Below are 20047 nucleotides of genomic sequence, written 5' to 3'. Positions count from 1 at the left end.
ACTATACCATTGTTCTGAGTGCTGACTTGGAGTAGATTTGCAGGAGCTGAGCAGTGAGATTTGCATGACACTTCACTACAGGTAGTTAGCTCCTTGTTATGTCTATGCAATGGGGTAGACATGAGGTCTGGAGCTGAAATAAGCCAAGGTAGGCCTGGGATTTGGACAGATTCGTGACTAATGTCACACCAGGTATGACTCTTTATTCCTCAGATAGACAGGTGACAAATGGGCAACAGCTCCTTCTACAAAAAGTGTAGTTTTGTAGTGTGCTACAGATTGGCTGTTCTAATGCTTACATAATTAAATAAACTTTATTTGGACAATCGTCATTATAGATTCACTGTTGAGAGTTTACTGAGAAGTGCTGAGGATTTCTCAGAAGAGAAATGTTCAAAGTTCATAAAAAGATAAATCAGAAGACAGGAGCTGCTCCAACCTGTATGAAATCCATATTCAAGTCACTCATCTGCTTCCTTCAAAGCGGAGTTATTTTGTCCTGCTGAAAATCCAATGGATGCACAAATACACACTCTGGGAGGACAGGCTAATACTCTTTTCCCAAGTAGAGAGATTCACCTGCTCCATCTTAAGCTTGGAAACCTTACTATCTAAACCTGCAAAGAAAACAGGATAATTCTGTTAAAACTTTCTGCATGCAACAGCATGTTTCAGTTTAGAATCCTTTCACTAAAATTGTCCCAATCAGCTCATAACACGGGTCACTTTTTAAAATCTCATCTAGGCTCTTTTCAAAAACCTTTTGGATTCACATCAACACCTTTTTGATATCAATAGAATGTTTCCACTGCAGTAGTCAACTAGGAGTTTGCAACAATTTAGTCCACTTTTCTTCCTGTCCCAGACCAGAGTAGGTCTCTCTATACGAGTGTGCTCTGTATTGCTTAGTGATGAGAGTCCCTAATGTATCACTGTAGGCTCACCTGTAAACGTGAGCTGCATCCTGTCACCTTGTGTCCTGCTCCACAAACTCAGAGGCACTGAATCAATTAGATCCACCTCTGTTTCCAGAAATTACACTTCCCTGAGGCAAGCTGCTGCAAAGTGTGACGCTTTCTGCTTGTACCATGTAGTCTGCATGTTGTCTACTCTCCACAATTTATCTGCAGTTGCAGTTCATGACCTAAATTGCTACAGGTCAGGTTTGTTTTGTCCCTTCTAAAACAAATGCATAAAAAAATCACCAAGAGTTTATTTGCTGAAGACCAGTGGCTTGCCTTTTGTAATATTTATTCCATTGCGATATTGACCTGTTTTGAGATGCCTGAAAAAAAATAAGTAATAATACCCAGAGTATTTACTAGGACAATGAACAGCTTACAGTGGTTTTATCGTATTATTTTTAAACAATGTGTAGAAACAAGTATCTAAAATGTAGCTGTCCAGAAAATTGAATAAGAAATAGTTTTAATTTATCAGAAAAATCTACAGGTAATATAGGGATCAGACTGCATTTCTGTGATCCAATTGAGCTCAGGACTTATACAGAACAATTCAATACAGGTGGCTCCATCATGAGGAAGTTTTTAAAATGACATAAGCGCTTGCAGAGAAAAATTTCCCAACATATTGCAGTGAACTAATTTATAAATGCCACATCCTAGCATATGTTTTCTATTTTCCCATGTTGGTTCTCTTGCCCATAACTGCATTGCCCAGGTTGAAATGTGCTGTGAAAATGAGGCTAATGTCTTCCTAAGGCTTCTTTAGAGATTTTAAAAACTTTCTAGCACTGCCTCTGCCAGCTCAGAGAACATAGCCAGGTGAGGATCTCAGGTACCCTTTATTCATTACTATGGAGTGTCAGCTAAAAGTCTTTGTACAGTTTCTGCTTTACTCTCTTATCCATGAGCCCAGTGAAAGAAGACACAACCCTTCATAAGGTGACTCTGCAGTTTTGATGTTAGTGTTGTAAAATGCTGCAGAAAGGTATACTTAATTCACCTGCCCCTTCTCCCTCCATCCTCCACCCCCCAATTACATTTCTTGATATCTTCGCCCTTTTGCAGAGGACTGTATCCCAATTTGATAAATTATTTCAGTGCTGGGACTGAAAAGAGGCTGAAGGAAAACAGAAGCTATAACATCTTCTCCAGGGACTTTGTTGTGTTAAATGTACATCACCTCTGTTTCACCTCTCAGTTCTGCTGAGAAACACCTTCGGAAACTTTTCTGCTCATTTTGAACTTCAGCTCTGTTAGCTTGACGTACTTTCTGTTCTGCAAGCAGCTGTAGCACCTCACTTCTCACTTATCTCAGCAATTAAAGATTTTATGTGTTTCTGAAGAGGGTGCCTTACTTTAGTCAGAAGTCGAGGGAATTATTTTGGCCATTACTGTTCTCCGGACAGTGTTAAGCAGTAAGTCAGATCAGAAACTTCATCCCTAAAATCTAAGAATTTTTGTTATCAGTAGTGGAACTGTCCTTTAAGAACCCAAGTCATAAACAAAAAGTCTACACAAAACATGGTGATTTCACATTATATAGATTAAAAAAAAAAATATTTTGACCTTATTAGATTAAAAAACAAGATTTGGTGGAAAGAGGAAAACTTTTTGTCACCTGTTTCAATTAAAACTAGAAATGTCATAGAATTTTTGCTAGTTTTCTGTAGTGTCATGATAGTGTTGAGATGCATAATGAAGACTGTAATTGCCCTAACGATTATTACATAATTCACAGCAGGGTAGGGTGAGCTATGTGGTGTGTCATACTCACTCTAATTTCTCATTGCATCTTTTTTGCATAGCTGCCCAACTCCAGGATGTGACGGTAGCGGTCATGTAACAGGAAACTATGCCTCACACCGCAGGTAAGAAAAAACAGGAAGCCTAAAGCAGGAAGTAGAGCTACTTTTAGCTATTGTAATCTCTCAACATTTTTATACTTATCATTGATAAGTGTTCAAAAGTAATTTGGAGAGAAAAAAAATCAATACAGAAATGCGGCTGGTTTTCCTGGTTTTGTAGAGATCTGGGCTCAATAGACTGATGGAGTTAAAGAGCAAATGCTTATTACTGTAGCATCATGTCTTAGAAGAGACCTGTAGATAAGCCACTTGATAAAGTTTCTGTTTCCCTAAGTGGACAAGCACTCTCTGTACAGATTCTGGCTCATGAGATTGTATTGTGGTTTCTCCAGGTATGACTATTAATTACTTTGAAATTCATAGATTGGCTAACATAACTTGAGGATATTGTCCTCATAATAGCCTACTGTCAACCTAGCATTTGAAACAATAATTTCCTGACTTTCCTGTTGGGAGCAGGATGGAAGCAGTTTCTGCCTTTTCCCAGGCACGTGGGCCAGATGCTCTACCTACCCTTCACATAGGCAATATAAAGGAGGGACTCTGTGTACTACTGCCTCCCCATGCAAAGCTTTACAGGGGCTTAGAAACCTTTGGTCCTGACTGTATATTTTTCCAGTAATTTAAGTACTATAGCCTGATATTGGCTGCTCCTCCACTGGCAGGAGGAAATATTTGAGCATCTCTTGTTTCCCATTCTAAGTCGTAGGTTGTCTGGAGGTTGCTGTTTTAAGAAGAAAAAAAAAAAATTGTTTTAGTAAAACACATCATTCTTTTTTTCAGTGTTTCTGGGTGCCCACTAGCTGACAAGACATTAAAATCCCTTATGGCTGCTAACTCTCAGGAGCTTAAGTAAGTATTGATAATAACACAAATATTATTGTCATTTATCTTCAATCAGCATGTTTCCCTACATTAATGCAGTTGTTCATTTGAATTTCTTTGAGTTATGTCAAACCTTTGTCCAAAATTTCAAGTGAATTGGTTTGAAAGCTTCTCAATGAAATAGAGGTTACTTTTCTCCATTTGTCTTCATTTTTTTACCACTTCATTTTCATGAATTAAACAGAACCTAAGGGGAAAAAATTATAAACACTAGGAGAGATGCTGCTCTCACAGTATTTCTGAATCAGAGACAAATAGAAAATATCTAACATGTAAGACAGATCTGGCAAATAACTCAGTCTGATGCAGTTAGAATAAATTAGAATTATTTAGTTAGAAATAAATGTAGTTAGAATAAATTTTGAAATGAGACTAGAACTCCTGAAAAGCATTTTTTATCATTCACTACCATATACTATGAGTTTAATGTCACTGAAGCAGACATAAAGTCATATGATTTTGTGCTGGCATAATTCTCAACATGAAATGTCACTTACAAAAGGACTGTGCAGGCTGTGCTATATAGACAGATGTATAGGGACATATGAATATTTCAAAAATCTGTAGTCAAGAGAGGCACTGGCAACCAGTCATCTAGTTATTAAATTGGCTTTGTCAGTAAGGATGTGAGGAAGAGGAAAGGATAATTAGAGTTCTTTCATAGCTTTCCCTCTGCAACTTGTAAATTGGATCCCATAATAGATGGCTTGAAAAAACTCATGAATGCGTGTAAAAAGGGGAGAATCCTGTGACTGTCCTTTCTGTCCTTTAGGTTCATCCCTAGTCCAGATAGAAGAAAATAAAGCCTGATCATGGCATAATTATGCTGTTTTCATAGTATTAATAGTAGGAGTGACTACATTTAGGCTTGACTCAATGTTTAGTCACAAGTTAGCTTCTTCAGATCAAATGTTACTGGTCTCATCTTCTAGTCCAACAGCTTGAATTATAAACAAAATTCTGAACCAATGGTAGCTATGGAGATGAACCTGCTGGAGATGACGCAAGATGGCAAAGAAAGGCCATTTATATGGGCAACTGTTCAAACCAGTTCCCAAAGCCAGTAGGTGGACTGACACACTGACTCAATACTTCTGTTTTTCCATCGCTGAGTCTCAAAGGTATAAAATTTAGGTTTAGTTTGTTTTAAAAAGAGTAGCACAAGAAGCAAGGAACTGACTTGTGAAAATGCTGACAAATTTGAAATCATTTGCTGAGTCACATATATTTGTCCCTGCTTTTGTTGGCTTTCTGCCATACATAGACACTCACACAAATATTTTGAATAGTTGCTCTTCATGCAGCTTCCCCCCCCCATATTCATGTGTGAATAAGGAAATTTGCATACCAATATGGTTATTTTTCCACTAAAGCTTCTAGAGTTTTGGTCATGCCATAAGGAAAGAGGAGCAACAGCATATGACTTAAATGACAAACTGCACACTGTACGCCATGTATAATAAGTGAGTTGTGAAAGATGAAGTCAAAGTTCATGAACATTTCACAGACAGAAATATGTTGCATAACATGCTTAGCATTTAATTTCAATTAACTAGAAAAAGAGCAAAAATCAAAATCTGTTCACAGAATTTGCAAAAGGAAAAAGGGCTAAATAAAATTATTTTATACAAATGCAACACCTTATTTTATCTTCCTGCAAACACCATTCAGGTGAAATTTGAAACAAACCTCCGCTTTGGTAAGTGTTGGCTAAATGAAATCCTATGCCAAAAACTGCAATTGTGCCTGCACTGCTATAGTACAGTGATATCAATAGTTAATTTTACTATTGCTATGTGAGCAAAGGGCATAAATACTCATAGAATCAGGTCACAAAAGTACCCTCATGTAGTTAGGCATGAATATGAAAAAGCTGTGTATTTTTTCCAAATGTTATTCATGTTCCATTTGCCAGAATAGAGATATAATTTTGGCTTTAATTATGACATTCTAAGCCAGCAAAGATACAAAGCTTCCATGTGATCTACCGTTTGGAAATAAGGAAGATCTGTTCAGAAAGTGCCTTTGAGTCAGATTCAATAAATTTTTATCTAAGGATTCTTGCTTGTACAAAGCAATCTAAGGTGGCCAAATTAAAACATACTGAAGTTGATGATGACTCATTTAAGAGCTATAAGGAAGAATTATAACTGATTAACCTCTTTCACCAATGAGCTGCTTGTCGAGCCTTAAAGTATTTTAAAAGTGTACTTTAGAAAGATATTTACTTGCAATTCAGAAGCTTTAAGGAATAGATAGTCCTGTCCTTAGACAAGTTGTTTCCATGGTTGTATGTCAAATTTAGGAGAAATTCTAGCAGTTCTTCTAGATAGCTTTTGCACAACGTGTTGATACCTATCAACCATAGGCAGCATGACGTATTTCAGTCAATAGTGTCCTCAGCTGACTTCTGTGGGTTTGCCTTAACTAAAGTTCATATCCAACCATCTCTATGAGCTTTCCAGGGAGTAAAAGTACCAGAAATGCTCCTAGATCTGCAGCTCAGTGTATCAGTTTTATATGAACTTGTAGTTCATTCACCTAAAGATAGAGCAACCCTCTTGGAGAAAGGAACAAAATAACCGGTACTCAATGCACAGTTATAAGAATTTCTGTGTGAAATCACCAAGATATTGGTTCTTGGAAAACAAACTTGATGAATTATAAAAGAATCTGTAACCTACACCCACTTGAGAGCTGAAATCTTTTAGCTAGAGCTCCTAAGGCCTTTGGCCATCCCATGTAAATCTGATTTTCTTGGCTCTGCACAGGAATCAAAACCAGAGGATGACTCCCTAAGCTGGGGCACCAATCCAAACTCATCAGCCAGTTAAAAGCTGATGAAGATCCACAGTATTACTGACTGTAAGGCAATAAATACATTGTTGGTGTGTCTTGTATTGTGGAATTTCATGATCCATAGAAAGATATAGCCAATATTTGGAAAACCCAACCCAGTGGTCAAGCTTAGGAGTCTTGCTAGTAAAGCTTCTTACTAGTTCGTCAGTAGTCCACCTGAAATACGTTTTAGTTTCATGAGTATTGATAATATCTCAGCCTCAAATCTTTAGTGACTTCAGGAGTTACCTTGGACTCAAATCTGTTTGTGAAATCTAATTGCTGCTAGAAGTGGTAAATACAGATGGGGAGATTTAAATTTAGTTCAGTGTCTTTTTTAAGTCCATAACTCTCAGGCTCATGATCTGAATGTGTCCCGCAAAGAGCTCTTACTGAATTAAAATCCATGTCCAGTCTATGCAGACAGCTCTTCCATCTGTGATCATCTGATAAAACAAGTAGCCAAAATTAATACCCATAGTATTTGGCAGGTGTTCTGGATTTACTTGTGAGCATTCACACTCTCCAGACATCTGCCCTGGCTGCCTGCTTCACATGACATTGTGCCCAGTCCTTGTCCCACACTCAGACAGGTCAACATTTCGCTCTACACAGTCAAGCTTATCTGGCACTCTCTAACCCACACCTCTGCCTTCACTGTCAGCGTGAGGCACGTCATTCTTCTGTCAAAATATTTTGTTCATAAAATGTCATCATTAAATGTTTTGACATTATATTTAAAAAAATGTTCCTTTTCTTCTCTTTAAATTATGTACTGAATTCTACTTGAATCAGTGAATAAATCTGGTCATGTCCAACCGAAATCACATTTTTGACAAATTAATTGTTCACAGAAAAATAGATTAAAATATTCTGTGAAGAGATACACCTGCACACTCAGATGTGATATTACAATTATATTTGTAGGTATTTTCCTCACCTCAGTAAAGATTCATTAACAAATGAGACTCTTAAGAGAATATTGAATAATGCAAGTTCAGCCAATGGTTCAGTACAAATTATTTGGCACAACTCTTTCTATAATTCTAAAACTCCATAAATTCATAGCATTCAAAAAGTCCTTAGGGATGTTTAGCATAATAACTTTGTGTTGCATAATACAGAAATGTAGAAATGGCTGATACAAATTCTAAAGGTAAATATTTAGCTTGTGCTGCTTTGTGTGCTGTGTTTCTCTTCTCTTAAAACAAAACAACAACAAAAACCGAACAATCAGCAACAACAAAAAAAATCCATACAAGCAATACAATACCCTTAAATGAAAACAAAAATAAATCTTAACTTCTGAGGTGGAAGGTGCCACCAGGAAGGTCCTGCTTCAAACCCCAAAGAAATGAGTGAAAAGACCTACTGACTTCAGTAGGCTTTTGGAGCTTATTCTTCATGTACAACAAGCAGGAAGCCCACCTTCCCAGACCACTGGCAAAACACAGTAACAAGCAGGTTTGTTCCTTCTTATTGAATGGATGCTTTAGTATCAAACATTCATACTTAAAAAGGCTTGTTTGCTGTGCACACACACAGAAGCCCCTTAACTATGAGATGTGCATAATCAAATCACCAAACTGAATACTCAATTGAATCTAGTGCTAGAAAGATATGCTCCTGTTGTATGCTTCCAGTGCTAGAATATACAAATTATTAAATGCAAATTCTGGATATCATCTATTGATGCTGAAAAGTAAAACTGCTTCTCTGCTTCTGTTTTCCCTTCTGTAAATACTGGCAAAGTGTTTATTTATATCTGTACCTGAAAACATCAGAAGAATAACAAACAAACACAGAGTAAATTTACAAAGAGGTCTAAATCAAGCAGCTTTTTTTTTTTTTTGAATGTTGATCCAGTACAAGGAAAAATGTTTGGTGTAAACAGTGTTATGAACTAATTAAATCTACACATGATATGTAATATATTTCACACTCCTTGCTAAAATTCTGTTAGAAAAGAAAAAAAAAAAAGGAGTCTGCTCATTAAAAGAAAAAAATCAGCAAGAACTAGTTTTAATTATTCAACAAAAGCTCTGCTGTTCTTTCTTTCACCCATTACATATTATTTACTGTGTACCTTTGAAGCTGTATTTTGTAAGCTCCTTGTATTATTCCACAGGTGCCCAACACCTGGCTGTGACGGCTCTGGCCACGTGACAGGGAACTATGCATCCCACAGAAGGTAAAAACTCCCCCATCACACAGGCCTGCAGCACTCAGGGTTCTTGGCAAGCAGCGGCAGAAAGAGGTGGCTTTAATTCTGTGTGCTTCTTTCAGCCTATCTGGTTGTCCTCGTGCCAGGAAAGGAGGTCTCAAAGTGACTCCTACCAAGGATGAAAAAGAAGACCCTGAACTTAAGTGAGTACAAAAAGCACAGGTCTACCACCCGTGAAGGGGAAAACAGCCCATAAGAGCTCAGGAATTGAGGGATCGTAGGAGATGCCCCAGTTAATATGAGCTACGTGAGGATATGGCCTAGAGCAAGAACCCAACCAAGTGTTTCTTCTTCTAGCAAAGCTGCTGGAGTCCATCACCTTGGAGCTTGAACAGTGAGGAAGGATTGCTATATCCGCTTGCATCGCTCCAATTATTTTAAACTGCTACGAAAGTGCCACTTGGTTGAAAAAATTGGCAAAATGAAGGAAAACAAATTATTTCTGCCTGTAGTGAAATCTTAACATGTCAGCTAATTAAATCAGAGTGACATCTTAAAAATATGTCCCAGAGAACTTAAATATATGTCTCATGTCTTTTCTCTATAAATAAATTAAAAGTTCACTTAAAGTGAAAACAGGAAACTCAGTAGAGATTCATTACATTCCTGGCTTGAACTCACATTTCATTAAAATCAGTAAATTATAACTGCCAGAATATAGATATGAAGATTTAATTGCACATAATGTTGTTCTTAATACTTGCTAATGATATATGGGATGCTACATAACACTGACAGAGCAGTGCAAAAAACCCTCAAAAAACAAAAAACCTGTATTTGCATAAGATGACACAAATTTTCCAGGTACAGGAACCCACCGTCTGCTTCATGCCAGAAACCTAGATAGAGAGGGGAGAACACTGTCTTTTCATACACTTGTAGAAGTGTGGTTTATTGCCTGTGATAGAATTTCTATTTTCTTTTCTGCTAAAATACTATCTAAATGGATGTTTTAGTTTCTTAGACTGTATGACTGTATTTTAAATTGCCTAATCTTAAGATCAGCTGAACCCTTATAACTCAGCTTGACATGAATTGGATGCTCAGGTACAGTGTGCCTCTGGGGACCAAGTCTTAATCCATTAATGCAAAGTGGCACAGGCAGCTGGAATTATTTTCTCAGACTTTCTCGAGACTGTCTTTGCCTGCTCTCTCCAGTGAAAATGGGGACTCTTTTGCTGTGTTTCTGTAGATGTCCAGTGATAGGCTGTGATGGCCAAGGTCACATATCAGGTAAATACACTTCTCATCGCACTGCTTCTGGTTGTCCTTTGGCTGCCAAGAGACAGAAGGAGAGTCCTGTCAATGGGTCTTCACTATCCTGGAAACTGAACAAACAAGAGCTGCCACACTGTCCTTTGCCAGGCTGCAACGGGCTGGGTCATGTTAATAATGTTTTTGTCACCCACAGAAGGTATAACTTTGTGTTTTCTCTTTTTATTTTTCCTTAACATTCCACTGTTGAATTGGCAACATGCGAGATTACAGTCTGAATAAATTGTGCTGAGGTCTTTTAAGTAACGAGATAGTTTACATTGCAGCTGAAATATTACTTAACTATTATTATATTATGGATGAGAATAACTTTCAGAGAGTTGGGATCAACTTTTTATTCTTTTTCTATGTTCCCATTGGATGGTGATTTTCCAAGGTCTTTTCTTCAAATTAGCATAGTTTCTGTATGGTTTAAAATTTAATACAGTTCTTTCCTAGGCAAACATGGAGTTGTATCTTTAACGGAAAAAAACAAATATCATTGAAATGTCACCAGAAAAGATTCAGCAAGAGGAATGGCTGCATTAATTTCATCTTTTTACTAGTGGAAAAGCTGATTTTATAAACTTTGTATTTAAGTAGCTGGAATGACACACATACAAAAAAAGTAAACAGGTAGAACTAATATGGATTACACAGGTTTGAAGTTATAACAATCTTACACAGAAAACTATGTTTACAAAGTAGGAATCACATATATAACCAGTAACAACAAACACTATGATTTTATGTCTCACTGTAAAAACACCAGTATAATGTGACTATGTTTAATCAATATTACTCAAAGAATCCGGCTATTGAATCTGAATTAATACCTGGAAAAGTTTGGTCTTCTGTCTGTAATAGGAATTAAGTCTATATTCTGGGGTTTTTTTGCTTTCTTTCTAACTCTCTGAACCAAATTCTCCAATGCAAGAATGTTCAAGGTCACTTGAACAAGTTCAGTCAGAGACAGTTTTATCCTAACTTTATGACCTATGTCTCATGTTAAACTCTTTACATTAGGACACCACTGTAAACCCGGATTATTAAGCTAATAACATAAATAGTATGTTAGCTGGTTGCAACTCATACTATAGATGATTTCTGTCCTACATAAGGCTGGATCACACTCAATATCATATTTGTTAAAATGAGGTAGTAAATATAGTTTTGTGATGTGATATGAAATCTTTCCTAGGACATTTGAAACCTAACATGGCTTTGAGACATTCTTCCAGTTGCTTTTTTTTGCTCTGGGCAGAGGTACTAAGCAACATTTTAAAACTGGAGAACTGTTATTTTTCCCCATATATCTTTTAGCTGGCCAGTCTGAAGCTGACTTTAACCCATAAGGCTTTTTTTTTTTTTTAATGTCAGTTTAGGATTTTTGGTTTTAATTTTACACACACACACAAAATTCAAACATTTTCCTGCAGAACAAAATTTTCCTTTACTCCTTACTTGGTTACATCTGAATACAAATCCTACTGCCAGGTCTTCAGCATATGGGTATTTCTTCTTTGTTATTTATAAAGATAGTATTAAGACAGTGCAATTCATCTTAGCCCTTTAGTGCGCTATAAAAATTGCCTCAGATAATTACCAGCTGATGAAATTGTAAGCTTTGAAATAGCAAAATGTAATTTAATGTGAACAGTGGTTAAAAAGCAAACTGACTATATAATAGAACCATTCAAAAAAGCTATTATGGTCTGTAGGGTATATCCAGAGTTATTATTGTATTGATCATTATTATGTATCAACAAAATGATACAATAGTTGTGCACTGCGGAAATCATACCATTAATTAATTTTTTTTTTAGCATAGTAAGCTTGCCATTTTAAAGGACCATACTGTCCCTCTCATCTGGAGCACAAGCTCTGAGTAAAAACAACAGAGAATTTTTATTTATAAGTGTTGAAACTTCAAGAATTCTGTAAATGCATCTTCACCTAACAGCAGTTGCCACTGCTATTTTGTTTATTCTAAAATATGCTTAAGGTTTGTTTACTTATTGGTTGAGATTTCTGCACCAATTTTCAAGCTGGAATATACAGTTAAATGGCTCTTTATGAGTTATGTCATTCCCCAAAGCTATGCTATAATGGAGATACTGATGTGACCTTAGGTACAGAGGTCTGTCCAAGTGCATGATAATATTGCCTGAAAGGATTGTTGCCATTTCCAAGTGGGTGCTAATGTTGTTGTTTTTTTTCCTATCTGTTTCAGCCTGTCTGGTTGTCCTCTGAATGCACAAGCCATAAAAAAGGGCAAAATTTCGGAAGAATTAATGACTATCAAGCTTAAAGCAAGTGGTGGTAAGGAGATTTGTAAAATATTATGACATTTATTTAGATGCAAGAGCCCTGACTCCCATTTATACTTATGCCCTTTAATGTCATTCTGGCATTAATTCTCACTCCTTTCAGTTGTCTCTACAATAACAAATCTTGAAAAACAAAAACCTTTGCGTGAGATTATAAAATTATTCTCATTTCCAACCTGATAACTCAGAATTGAGGGTATGCTCTCATCTTGCCTCAGAGCATCATTTTTTTGATTTGGAGATGCTTTCAGTATTGTTATTACTAATAAATTATTAGCTATGCACCAGGGGGACTTAGCTATCTGATGACCAAGGTAAAAAGAAATAAATATTGTGTGCAGAAATTGACTCCTCTCCCTAACTTGAATACTATGTGGTTTAGTATCTGTGCATACTTGGAGAACTTTGCTAACCCAAGTGTATAGGAACAATTACTAAACAGTTATAGAGGAAAATACGTAGGAGTCTCGTTTCTTATACAGCCTGCTTTAGAAAGCTGGGCATTGAGCCAAGATTCAGGGAACTTGCTCTTTATGCCTCCAACTGCTGAGCAAAACAGTTGTATTACGTTGGGCAAAGGAGTTTGCTTCCATGTGTCCATGTTTTCACAGAGGCAGAGACTGCTGCTTACAGATTTCCCAAGCTGGCTCCTACATAGACTCAGTTCAAGGCTCTGGGTTTTAAAGTAGAAACAACAGTGGCACAAATTTCTAGGCAGTTGGTCTCAGAGTGATACTAAGCAGAAAGAAGGACGTGTATTGCCAGCAGCTGTAGCTCCTCCTTATTTTTCAGGACAAGGCTTTCTGTAATGTTTGTTAGCTTCCCGACAATTTCCCTTTTGCTGTTGTTGAAATTTCACTATTTATCACTTGTAACTAAGGCTTTGCTGCTTGAAGTTATTCTGCAGAGAGATTTGCCCCCACAGAACAACTTGCAAGATCAGAAGTAGGTGCAGACCAGCTTACTAAAGTCAGCAATTATACTAGTGGAGATGTTACCCTAGGGTGTTCCCTGAAAAAGAAGAGTTGATGTTGTTTGCCTTTTTAAATGAAAACAAACAAACAAACCAAACCAAAAACCAAAACAACAAACAAAAACCCGCTACAAACAAACACACACACACAATTGTATATACCTCCTTATGTTTTTCAATGAACTTTCCTCTTTCTGGGCAATTTTTCTCTTCTGTACTCTCCAGATTGTAGTTGCATGTTGCACTGGAAAGAAAGAATTGCGAAACACTAAGATTCAGAAAGCCCCTTCTATGTCTCAGCTCGTATAGATGTTTTACAACTAGGAAACAATTCTGACAATAAAAGCAAAATAAGAGGCAATTTATGGATCAATCATTTGATCAAAAGCTTGTTATCTTCCTCTTGTTCAGTAACAGGTAGCACAGCTTGTTACATCCATGTTACATTACATGTGGACACTTTAAAGTTGATATTGTTATTTTCAACTATATGCAGGTATTGAGAGTGATGAAGAAATCAGACACTTGGATGAGGAAATAAAAGAATTGAATGAATCCAATCTTAAAATTGAAGCTGACATGATGAAACTTCAAACCCAGGTATCACATTGCCATAAAAGTTTTACATTTACTTATGGTATGTTTAAGCACGATAAATAAATGCTATGCTTAAATGCATAGTCTCCTGTACACTTTCTTTCCCATCCCTCTGTGGCACTTAAAAGTACCAAAATCCTACATGCTTTTTTGTCAAGTTTGTTTGTTTTCTGTAAATAAATAGTAGACGCCTGGGTATTGTCTTAAATATCTAGTGAATGCAAAATTCAGGGCAGTTTGAAGATAATCTTGGCAAGCAGAAAAACCATATTTACCAAGCAAAGCATTAATTTTCCTTTGTTGACCAAACCGTGCAGAATCCCATGACTGCAGTTTTTAGGGAGGCTATTACCTCTTACCAACATACTCTAACTTTTAATGTGAGTTGTCTTTGTTCTTATGCATACCTAAGAAAATCTCCCTAGTACAGTTCACCCACTGTCAGTTATTCAAATAGTTTGAATTTTGCCTCCAGGCAACACCTGGTAAAGAATGAACGCCTCTTGCTGATTTGTGTAGCAGACAAGTTTGATGGGAGCTATGGAAAAGAGTTTCTTTCACTTTTATTCTTTTGTATACTGGAGAGATTAATTGGCTTTAAGATGCTGATAGTGGTTCTATAGAGGGAGCTGAATACATTCATCCCTACAAAGACGACTCTGTGCACCTGGAAGTTCACCTGGGCAGACAGAGTAAAAGCAAGAGCAGAAGCTTGCTGAATATTTTAGGAATAAGAGTTTAAGAAAAAAGTTCCTAAATGAGATCTAGAAACTGAATATAAGTCTAAACTGATTTAAAACAAACTGACTGTAACCTTACCCCTCTGTATTCATACACATGGGAATGTAGAGTGTTGATTCATGCTGCTTTTGCAATAACCATCACATGTGTGGCCTAAATAAGGGTGAAGTTTATGCCACCTCTGCTGTATCTACATGATCTGGCTCCACACTGCAAAGGCTCTGGGGATATCCACCCCAAATTTCACTTCAGCAAGGAAGGGGATGGTGGTGGTGTTCAGTGTCTCAGGACACTTTTTTCAGTTCTCTCTGGTGATCACTGTGCTGTTTGCACAGAGATGGCCCAATTTATGCAGTCAGATTATTTCTCCCCAGACTTGTTCCCTGGTGAGGGCAGTCTGACCAGCAAAGCCTGAACTGAACTACTGCTGAAGCAACATGTCCCCTGCATGGCTTGCTCTATCTCCTTTTAATCTAGCCCAGCCAGGTTTTAGGCTGCTTTTTGCACCTCCAGAGGAGAGGTTGCAGTGAATCGCAGGCAGGCACAAAAGTGGTTCATACCACTGGGGACAGTTTTGATGCATGATGGTGGTGTGTGAGGAAGTGGCCACAGCAAGAGACATTTAAGTAGTGCAGAGATGTGCGTCCTAATGAGGAGAGGGTGGGCATAACAGCCATGGATGTGACTCCATTGCTCTATGCCTCGTGGAGCTGTGGCCAGGCACAGGGGTGGCAGCCCTTGGTTCTGCCCTGCCTGCTGCCCCACTGCCCACTGTGGGGTAAGGAGCTGGGCAGTGGGGAACCAGGCCCTGTTGTTGCTGCCTTCAGTTTTTCAGCACTCCTTTTGACATATAACCCTTCAGAGATGAGTATATTACCAGTACTTTCATAGTAAAAATACACCATTTTGCTACCTCAGGTGGTTTTTGCTGCTCTTCCCGAAACCCTCGCTTCAATTCTGTTGGTCAGAGATCATCTTTACGATGATTGTTGTGTGCTCAACCTCTCAGTTTCTTTTCCACTTTATTTTTCTCTTATTGTTTGCAGTGCCAGCCCTGTCACTAATCCCAGGCAGCCCACAGCTCTATGCTCCACCCAAGAACAGGGCAGGAAAGTAGCACAATAGCTAATAGCCCTGCCCTTGCTATTGTGGTCTATCAGCAGGGATGCTGTAAGAGCAGGACAGCAATGTAAACATCAGGCTCCTTTCTCATTCCCTCCATCAGCCCTGCAGCCACACTTTCCATCCCAGCTCCACACTGACCTCACCCCTGAGCTCAGTTCCCTCTTTCCAGTGCAGGACACTCTCTGGTGCCTTGCAGTCATGAGATTTCTCCATGAACCAGCAGCAAAGTCCATCAATTCAGAGAAAATGCAACCTCTTCCTTGCTCTGAATATTCTGTGAAGTTATGTCCATCTTAAAAAAAACCCCATACCTGAGATTCAGATCTATTGTGGCCCCTCTCATAGTCATATGATTGCTGTTTTGGGTTCAAACTGTAGTTACAATGCTGACAAGGGTCTGCCTGTTTATGCGTTTGTGCCTGCCTGTGTCTTCTAGATCACATCTATGGAGAGCAATTTAAAAACAATAGAAGAAGAGAACAAACTCATAGAGCAGAACAATGAGAGCCTGTTGAAGGAGTTAGCTGGCTTAAGCCAAGCCCTGATCTCCAGTCTCGCTGACATTCAGCTTCCACAAATGGTAAGACCACAGCCAGCAGCTTCCTACCTTCTTTGAGACTTTTTGCTAGCACTTGAAGCAGATGAGCAATCTCAGGGACCAGCAAGAGCACTGGAGCTGCATTAGCCAAAAGCTCTTTTAGCCTGATTTATTTTGCACAGATGCTGGATAATGAAATCTGTGTGAAAGCAGGTGCAGCTGCTTCCAGGACTGAGCCAGCCCTGATACCTCTGCCCTGCACCGCACTCTGCAGGACAGGCTTTTCCTTCATCCCTCCCTAGCTGAATGTTCACCCTGAACAGGGAGGAAAATCTTTATCCTCAGAATCCTTATTTATTCTTCCCTTGTATCGAAACTTTAACCTGTTTCATACAGGAGGTTTTCTGGAGCCAAGAAAGCTCTACCTTCACAAAAGCTCCATGTCCTTGATGTCTTACTTGCAAACACAAGCCACATGCATGAAGGTACTTGGATGTCCAGAGTTACAGTCCCCTTCCCCAATCTCAAGAGTGTCGCAAGGAGACTAGGTGAGGACAGTTATGGGGACATCGGCCACAATCCCAGAGCAAAAGAGGCCAAAAAAAAAGCAAGTTATGCAGATGATAATATCCCCAACCCCTTTTCTTGTTTGGAGATTGTGTGGTTCCCCCAGCACACGCAACTCCCTTCATTTCTACAACCTCTTCGTTAATTTGGATGGCTGCCCTGTTTACGACTTCTCCCCAGTTGCCATATCGCTGCTTTTCTATGCTTTAGGGTTCGGTGTTTGTAGGTTTTTTTGGGCTTTAATTTTCTCTCCTACAATTATAATCTGTTTTGTCTTCATTTAGGGGCCAATCAGTGAGCAGAATTTCGAAGCATATGTAAATACACTCACAGACATGTACAGCAATCTGGAACGGGACTATTCCCCTGAATGCAAAGCTCTGCTGGAAAGTATCAAACAGGCAGTGAAGGGCATCCATGTGTAGGATGTGAAAGCTGCTGGGCAACAAAAATTACTTAACAGCAGTAAACTCCAGATGGATCTGTTAGGGGTTCATGTACTGCTAAGGGGTGTAGGTTGCCATGCTGCATTTACAATTGCAACATTGCACTAATTTTTTCCCAGCTGACATAAAAAAAAAATGTAATAATAAAAACACAACAGACTATTTGTATTAACAGCAATGCACTCTGTTAGTATACTGTATTTATTTCAGTACAATTCCTTTTTTTTTTCTTCTTTTGCACTCAGTTTTTTGTAAAGTGAATGTAAAAAGTGTGTGCAACTATTTTTTATATTTTTTATTTATTTCTAATCAAAGAGTTGTTTTTTTTATCTTTTAACAGCATTTTTGCGGCCTGCCATATTTTTACAAATGTGTTTATTAATTTATTTTCCAATGGGATTTTCAATAGACTGAAAGCTATACTGTAAATTAAATAACTTGCTGGGTTTGTACAGGAAGAAAAAAAACTATGAAAGTAACAAATGACTGAACCGTGGTTCTAGTTTTATTTTCTTCACATCCTGCTTTTTTATAATGGTTTTGTATCAGAAGTGGGTTTGCAGTAACATGAGATGTGAAGATGCATGGAATGAGAAGATAAATGGTGCCCACTAGTGGGGAATTTGGGCTCTTAAAAGCACAGTATGCTGGAAAACAGTGTGTTAAAGAATATGTTAGCAATAATGAAATATAGCAATCAGCAAAGCACTTGACTTGGCTGTGTGATTTAGCCTACGCGAATGGTCATTTAAAATGTTTCAAGAGAACTTCAGATTTATTTTACCACTGCAGTTTTTTTCAGGCTTAGCTCATGGAGGGAAAGGATAATTATCTCTAAACAAGAAGAATAATTTGATAAGAGTGGTACTTTTTTAGTACAAGACATTGAGTTTTTAACCAAGTGACCAGTATTGTTGTGGATTTGGATTTGAAAAATGCAAACACATCCCAAGCTGAAGGCTTTGTGCATAAGTGGATCAAACACATCTCCCCTGAAATGGCATTTAATACTGGTTTGAACATAACAGCAGCTGAGAAGGCAGCGGTCTGGAGAGGAATAACACCCCTCCGGCCCAATGGTGGTTGCTTTTCTCTTTGAACGAACGGTAGCAACACCATGACTGGTTTCTTCCATCTTTCTTTACTAAGACTAGGCTGATAGTGAATTTGTTACCAGTCTTTCAGTAGGGTACCAAGCACTTGTGCAGAGGCGCTGGCGTGTGCCTCAGTATCTGGTTAGCCTGGCTGCGGAACTTCTGAATCCGTCAGAAAGTAGCGGTTGCTATAACAGAGGCAATGTCTATTTCAGGGATTGTAAGTAATTAAGCATTGTTTCAAAAGTTTTTTTTATATTTATTTTTTTTAAGAAAAAGGTATAAACAACCAGCTAAACTGCCTTTTTTGTATGCACACACACCTCATGTGCATATGTGCCTCAGTGTAAATGTATACATGGATCTAGCGTGTGTTTAATTTTTCCGTGCTATAATGAAAGTGTTTATTTTTATTAGCCTCACTTATATTTAGATTGAATATGATGGCATTCATAGGCTTGACATATACAATTATATTATTACTGTTCCTGCACAAAAGTACTATTCAAAAGTGATTCGACTCTCATGCACTGTGGTCACTGTTCTGCATTAGGTGGGGCTTGCTTTTTGTTTGAGAGTTGATTCAGCTCTCCAATCTTAGTTTAGACAGGGGAAAATGTATGTTCTTAGGAGCTGTGTTTATTTTTCAATCAATTTTTCAAAAGCTACCATATGTGCTGTCTAATATAAATAGAAGGACACCAAACAAAAATTTGCTATTAAAGTTATTGTTCTTGCTAAAAAAAAAAAAAGCAAACATTTGTTATACTTGTTAAATGCATACAAAATGAGTTCACTCATTACAAAGACTAAAATTTAATTTACTAAATATTTTAACAAATTTGTTATATATTTTATTTAAGTAAAAAAAAAATCTCTTACTGACCTATGTATTTATTGTTATGATTTACTATGGCTTCAGGTTAATTTATCTGTGTTTGGTTGTTTGCTCAGGATGTTCTGTGAAGTATGTTTGTATTTATTTGCCTCCTTTGTACTTGATGTGTTTTGTAATGTGCACTGATTTTTTTTTCTTTTTGTTTTTCTTTTTTTCGTGTTTTAATGCATTGATGAGCTATACTGTAAATTAGACCTTTTGTAAAGAGCAATGACGTATGCATTTTTTAATTTGGAGTAGTTTGTATACTGTTTCTTCATACGATTAATATTTCTTACATCAAAACAACAAAATTGTGTTCTGTGCTGTACATTTGGTGTATGGTAGGAAATAAAATTGATAATGAAACATTGCAGCAAGTTTGTTGGGTTTTTTAGCCTCTATATGCTGACTTGTATTGCACTTTCTTAACTGCACCTGGCACTATACAATGTGTCAGATGTTTTACTTGCTTTGTGTACAAAATGTGTCATCCCGGTAACTAAATTTCTGGTATAAATAATTTAATTAGTGTTTTACTTTGTCAGTCTGAAAGAAGGAGGATGAAAATTGAACTGCTTAAGAGGCCCTTTTCATTTCTGAAGGGAAAAAAAAAAATCAGTGTAATAATCACTACATTATTTAATGCATTCTTTTCTTGGCAGTTGTAGACTTCATTTATACTGATAAAGTACAGGATTTGTGCTGACCTTTAACAGCTGCTAAAT

At 37.6% G+C, this 20047-nt stretch overlaps 1 protein-coding gene across 8 annotated transcripts in view; it reads left to right on the top strand.

Annotated features, from left to right (window-relative positions):
• ST18 (ST18 C2H2C-type zinc finger transcription factor) overlaps window positions 1–19695 on the top strand; it is a 169665-nt gene extending 149970 nt beyond the window's left edge. For 6 of the 8 annotated variants that reach the window (XM_005505453.4, XM_021291595.2, XM_065053530.1 and 3 more), the window contains 9 exons: window positions 2771–2833; window positions 3614–3682; window positions 8682–8744; window positions 8840–8920; window positions 9970–10191; window positions 12265–12353; window positions 13831–13934; window positions 16234–16377; window positions 17187–19695. In XM_005505453.4, the coding sequence (XP_005505510.2) occupies window positions 2771–2833; window positions 3614–3682; window positions 8682–8744; window positions 8840–8920; window positions 9970–10191; window positions 12265–12353; window positions 13831–13934; window positions 16234–16377; window positions 17187–17327 (976 nt within the window). In that variant the 3' untranslated portion in view covers window positions 17328–19695. The remainder of the gene's footprint in view (window positions 1–2770; window positions 2834–3613; window positions 3683–8681; window positions 8745–8839; window positions 8921–9969; window positions 10192–12264; window positions 12354–13830; window positions 13935–16233; window positions 16378–17186) is intronic. The other 2 variants (XM_021291598.2, XM_065053531.1) reach the window with 1 other exon arrangement.
• The last annotated feature ends 352 nt before the right edge of the window (window positions 19696–20047 follow it).

This window comes from Columba livia, chromosome 2 (assembly GCF_036013475.1).
Source record: "Columba livia isolate bColLiv1 breed racing homer chromosome 2, bColLiv1.pat.W.v2, whole genome shotgun sequence".
NCBI classification, from domain to species: Eukaryota; Metazoa; Chordata; class Aves; order Columbiformes; family Columbidae; genus Columba; species Columba livia.
The sequence above is the reverse complement of the archived record's forward strand: the minus strand, read 5'-3'. Positions and strand labels throughout refer to the sequence as shown.